Source organism: Helianthus annuus, chromosome 4 (genome assembly GCF_002127325.2).
Source record: "Helianthus annuus cultivar XRQ/B chromosome 4, HanXRQr2.0-SUNRISE, whole genome shotgun sequence".
Taxonomy (NCBI): domain Eukaryota; kingdom Viridiplantae; phylum Streptophyta; class Magnoliopsida; order Asterales; family Asteraceae; genus Helianthus; species Helianthus annuus.
Window position 1 is genome coordinate 80,954,458 of NC_035436.2, and position 6,287 is coordinate 80,960,744.

The following is a 6,287-nucleotide window of genomic DNA, read 5'->3' on the forward strand; positions in this document are numbered from 1 at the left end:
GCTTTGAGTGTAGTAAATTACAAAAGAAAAGGCAATGAATGATGGTGTAACTATGTAAAAACAAAGGAGGGATCTTAAATAGAAAGTCCACCGACTTTCATATTTAAGATAAATACAATATGGACTTAAACAACTAACCCGTTTAAAAACAATGGTTGTGGTGCCTGCGGGGATAGTTTGGTGATAAAGTGGTGTATTCCTCAACTAAGTATTTGTGGGTTCAAAATCCTGCAAAATGAAGGTGTGATGAGATTTTAACCTTTCAAAAAAATAAAAAATAATGGTTGTGGTTGCGTTTACCTATTAACTCATTTAATTAAACAAATTCAATCCGTTAGTATATGTCTACAACCTGTTTAGCTTACTATTAACAAGTTTACAACTTAATTACTATTTTTCAATATATTCAACTGTTTGACACATTTAAATACATGTGTCAAATGGGTTGTGTTAGTATTCGAGTTGATATCTTTTACACCGAATAAATATATGGGACGTGTACGGAATGGAAAACTCTACACCCTATTTGTTGTGGAAGTGTGAGGTGCGACCATGAAAGTCTCCATGATTTAGATTAACAACGATGCCAAATATAGATTATTTGAAAAGATGATGCGAAACCATAGTATTTTCGTTTATATACATAACCAAAGTACTCCAAGTTCCCAAAAATCATGTTTTTACAAAAGATGGATTTAATAGCTAGGCTTTGGCCCATATATTTTGCACGAAGGCAAAAGATATGAGGCAATCCTCAAAACGGCATCGTTTCATGCAATGTTAGCCCTTGACTTCCAATCATGCATCGTCTTTCATTTATCTGAAATCATGCATCGGCTTTAACCACTGCGGAGTTGCAGTCCAGCCTCGGTCAGGTCAATTCTTTGGTTCACGGGGTTCAATTATCGGCTGCAAGTGACCGGTGGTTGTGGTTAGCGGATCCAGATGGTGATTTTTCGGTTAAAGCAGTTAAACACTTGCTTTTCTCGGAAGACTCTCAGGAAAACGGTTTTAGTTTGGAGTGGTGTAGATGGATTCCTGCCAAATGCAACATCCATGTGTGGAGAATGGAGATGGACAGAATTCCTACGGCGGAAGCGTTAAAAAAAGGAACATACAGGTTGAAGATGCTTCGTGTCCGTTTTGCAACTCGAATGAAGAAACATCAGACCATATTTTCATCGCGTGTCATACCGCCTCGATCGTATAGAATATTATTAGCTCTTGGTGCAAGATCCCCAACATCTTTGCTTTTTTCTCTTAAAGATCTTCTTCTAATCCACAAAGATCTTAGAGCCTCCGATAAAAAGAAAGACGCGGTTCAGGGTATCATCTCGATTGCTTGTTGGAGTTTGTGGTGTGCTAGGTACAACGCCAAATTTTCAAACATTCCGATCAAGATAGAAAGTATTATTAGTGAGGTCAAGGCTTTGGGGTTTCTATGGTTTGTTAATAGATCAAAATATAAAGAGATAGAATGGGGGGATTGGTGTTCCTTTGTAAATATGTAAGTTAGTTTGTTGTTTTGTGTCGGCCCGGCTTAGGTCGTCGGTTTCGTTAATGAAGTTTACTTAAAAAAAAAATATACTTCAACAATATCTTAAGTCAAATACGTCAAAAGTCAAGGGGAGGCTATGTTAATTAGAATGGGACCATGGTTCATTATTGACTTGGACCCTGTACCAAACCCTATCCAATGAAGTTATCAACTTGACGTGACATACCATCAATTAGGTCAAAATGAGCATGCCATTCAGGTTAGGCTACGTGGTATGGTGATGGTCCTTCCTTGGAGGATGATCCGTCACGTAGGCGCCACGTAAATCGGGTGTGAGGATGGGGCAAAGATGATGGAGTTAAGGAAATGAGGGATAGGCCTAATATATGTATGTATAGGTGTGTGAGAGAGGGGGAGGGGCGTCTTTGCCGTCGAGACCCCGGCGTTGGCGACAATGGAGGAATGGCGACGGAGGGCTGGTGATGGAGAGGGGGACGACGATGGAGAGAGGACGATGCTGGACGGTCCCATACCGAGGGGGACGACGACCATACCGTCCAGTCTTATATTTTTGAAAAACTGTTGATATTTATGTTCTAGTGTATTATTCAAAACCTAAACTATATATAAATTTGATTGGACACATAACGTTTTCAGGTGGCTTCCTACACTTTTTAAAAGTATAATACCTTTTTAGCATAACACTTAAGTGAGAGAAAATAAAGAACAAAATAAATCATTCGGTTTTTTAATCTTAGAAACTATAGATGCGCAAGTCAAAATATATGAACACATTTTGTTTATTTATACAAACTACAGAAGCACAAGTCACGTGGAAGTTATATTAACTACACATAACCAACACATCTGTAGGTAAACTTTAGCGTTAATAAAACACATAGGGAAATTAGTTTAATGGTTTTTATGTGCATAACATACACATTTGTAAACCATTGCTAAATAAAAAAATCTAAACGATTAAGTTTATTCTTTTCGTTCTCACAATATGTAGGGGCATGTTGATTTCAAAACCAATAAAATATGTTAAGAGCTATTGACACATGTGCACAGAAAATAATTAAAGTAGCGGATGGGAGAAAGTGTGTCGTTTAATAACCGCCTTATGTATCACATTCAAAACACTGCGTAAAAGTGTATTATACGATTCTCGCAGTGCAAAAAAATAAAAATAAACCCACATATATGAGGCTGTCCTGCTGCTTAGCACCACGGCCTTAGCAATTACTATATAAAACAATCAGTTGATATAAACAAAGTTGGTGTAGACAAAATTATGGTGGATGTGGTCGTGGCGGCGGGGACTTTATCTGGTAATAGTATTGAGACGAGCTTGTGGCGGCTGTGAGTGGAAAATATTGGCTGTTAAGAGGTGCCATTGAGATGGTATCTCTTGATTGGTGGCTGCCAGAAGTTGCCGCCGGAGCTGAGAATCCTGATGATGCTGCTGGGATGTGGTTGTGGTGACCGTGCAGTTTCCAGCCCCAGTAGGGTGGTCCTTATGACGACCCTGCAGTGGCCGTGCTATTTGTTGCACTTCCCTACAAAAATCACTCGGGTTCATTCATAAGTAAACGTGTCATAATGAGTCAACGTGAGTAAGAAATTATACACATAAACTTAATAATAAGGTTACCTCATAGTTGGGAACAAAGGTAGGGTATACATGACTCCATGATGGGGGGCCTTTAAGAGCTGAAACAGGGTTCTCCAATTGCTATAATAACAAAACATAAAGAGTATAAAATTTACCAAAATACCCACAAACGACACGATGAAACTACCAGTCTATTGATCTAACTTTCGTCCATTACCTGTGATCTCGAGGTGTCATGCCTGAAATTCAAATGGGCTTGCTCTAAATTTTCGTTTCTACTTGAACTCGCTACAAGCGAAGGGGTTGAAATTGCCAAACTTAAATTCAAATTGTGTTCCTTTCCTGCATAATTCCATAGAGAAAGTTTGTGAAGATTCGCCCCTTAACAACAATATACGCATGAAATAAACACATACAATGATCATGGTAGATGAACATTACCATCATAAGTACTGGTCTCGAAGTTGGTCACTGCTTCTCTTCCGTTACACTCGATGGCAGCCTTGTCATACGCCCATCTGCCACATTTATGCAATGTCACCCCGCGGTATTTTGAGTTCCCTCTAGTGCTTTGTCGTCTTAGTATGTGCACAAATTCTTCCTTTGAGAAGTTCATCAACTGCTTCAATCAAAACATCAAATCCAGTAGATCGTTAACAATCTATTATGCAATCCTAATAATGTCTTTTAACAAAATTTAAACCTGCTTCATATCCTCCTCGTAATCACTGAGATTAAAGTTGATATCAGCATCAACGCCACGGAATTTAATGGCAGCTTGATCATAGGCTCTGAATATCGCAATTAAATATTCAATTTCTACTAAACACCAAAGTGTAAATGCATAGTAAAGATTATATGATTAGTTTATCATACCTAGCTGCAGCATGAGCAGCGTCAAATCCCCCTAAATAAATACACAATCCAATTAGACTATAATTAATCATAATTTACCAAAACCAGAAGAAAAGATCTATGAATTTAATGTTCTTACCTAAATAAACTTGCTTCCCAGAATCCCTGCATCACATCAAGATTATGATCAGTTATCATACCTAGCATGCCAGTGGCGGAACTAGCCCATTAAATTAGGGGTATCCCAAGAAATTTTTTACCGTGCAATCATACAATATAAATAAACGACAATAAAAAATAAAGTAAAACAAATACCTAACTAATTGAGCCACAATTTCAATCATATTATTAATAATTTGGGCAATTGAGCCACTGTTTCAATCGGGCTCCCTTATTCTACAAGTTTGGGTTGGTTAGGGGTATCCTTGTATTATTTTAGGGGTGTCCTTGGTATAAAAACAAAATAAAAAATAAAAAAATACACTAAGAATACGCACATGAGCCGTAGCCCGTGCTACGGCTGCTAAAGCATTGGGTCCGCCGCATGCATAGTAAGTGTTTTTATGGAACTTGTTGTGCTTCTAGGCAGTTCGTTACCCCTCTAAAAAAACACTTGAGTTCATTCCTAAACAACCCACTCTCGCAAACGCAAACGCAAATGCAAATGCAAATACAAAAAGTTGCAATAAAAACGAACAAAATAACTAACCAGATATGAGACTCCCATCGACCAGTCCTGCGATAAAACGTAACTCCTCTATACTGCGAGCTTCTCGACCTGGGTCCCCTCCTACTCTTGTTCCCCTTCCCCACCACATTAACCTTCTGCTGTTGTACTTGCACCAATCTTATCTCCTGCAACTCATTACTCTTCCGCGATTCCTGCAACTCGGACACACTCATTATCTCACTCCTATTATCCTCACAACTAGTATCTCCAACTTTCAATATGTCAAAATTGTAGCACCAGATGCTCTCATCCGCATTCACTACAGATGAATTCCAGCTTCCGGATTCTTCCAAATCTCCAAACGCCAGATTAAGATCTAACATCTCAACAGTTATTCTTCTTACGATCGATTAGATTGAAATTTAAGTAACAAACATATATCGTATTCAACTTCAACTTTAGGTTAAACTGCAGAAAACAGAGAGATATGTGTTACGCCGGAGATGAATCGGAAATTGAATTTCAAGTAACAAACATAAATCGTATCCAATTTTAGTTTGAACTTATGATTTGAAAGTTCTCAGGTGTACATATACAGAAGAGGTGAGAAAAGTGATGATTTGAGAATTTTTCATGTGTAGATCGCCGGAGATGAATCGGACGGCCGGTGACCGGAGAATATATCAGATTGATTGAGGTGAGGTTAAGAGAAGTGGGAGAAAAATGAAGGAGAGAGAAGCATAGCGTGTGATTCGATTAAGAAGTGAACATTTGTTTTGTGGGGTTACCGGAAAAGGAAAATAATAGTATTATACAATAATTGAAATGGCGGAAAAAATGAAATACGAGATTCAAGATTAACTAATTTTCCTTTTTTACCCTCATCCCGAAAGTAAAACACTCTTTATCGCTATCGGATTATAGACCTATATTGTTGATTGGGGTCGTGTACAAAATCATCGCTAACCCTTGCGAATTGGCTGAGATAGGTTATGCCTTCGGTCTCCTCTTAGTCCCAATCAGCCTTTGTGAGAGATAATAACATTTTTGACGGCCTACTTATGGTGAGCGAAGTGGTTTCGTGGGCCAAAAAGAAGCGGGAAAAGATTATGCTTTTTAAGGTCGACTTTGAAAAAGCATACGACACGGTTAATTGTAATTTTATTCTTAATAATCTCGTGCTGATGGCGTTCCTAAAGAGGTGGCGAAGATGGATTGAGGCTTGTCTATCATCAAGTATGGCTTCCGTGCTTGTCAATGGTTCGCCGACAAAAGAATTCAAGTTGAGAAGGGGGCTTATGCAAGGCGACCCGTTATCGCCTTTCCTGTTTATTTTGCGTCTTGAGGTTTTCATGAAGCGCGCGGTAAATTTTGGGCTCTTTGACGGGGTGAGCCTTCCTAATGGGGGACCGGTCTTGACTTGTTCATGCTACGCCGACAACGTAATTTTCTTGGGTCTTTGGAATGAAAAGAATGTGGTCAATTTAAAGAGAATTCTTAGGGTTCTCTATCTTGTGTCAAGGCTCAAGGTAAATCTTAATAAAAGCTTCGTGATGGGCGTGAGGGTGGATGGTGAAGCGGCCAAAAGGATGGCTATGAAGCTAAATTGCAAGGCTAGAGAGCTCCCATTCAATTTCTTAGGCTTACCT

General features: G+C 38.9%; 1 protein-coding gene across 1 annotated transcript; it reads right to left on the reverse strand.

Moving 5' to 3' along the window:
- Positions 1 to 2,589: 2,589 nt before the first annotated feature.
- On the reverse strand, positions 2,590 to 5,419 carry LOC110889313 (ethylene-responsive transcription factor RAP2-7). Its single transcript, XM_035989585.1, has 8 exons — positions 4,678 to 5,419; positions 4,108 to 4,133; positions 3,990 to 4,020; positions 3,817 to 3,904; positions 3,555 to 3,732; positions 3,331 to 3,455; positions 3,153 to 3,233; positions 2,590 to 3,057 (listed from the first exon to the last, which is right to left on the reverse strand). The coding sequence occupies exons 1-8, from the start codon at positions 5,019 to 5,021 to the stop codon at positions 3,016 to 3,018; spliced, it is 915 nt and encodes a 304-aa protein (XP_035845478.1). The 5' UTR covers positions 5,022 to 5,419; the 3' UTR covers positions 2,590 to 3,015.
- Between the last annotated feature and the right edge of the window lie 868 nt (positions 5,420 to 6,287).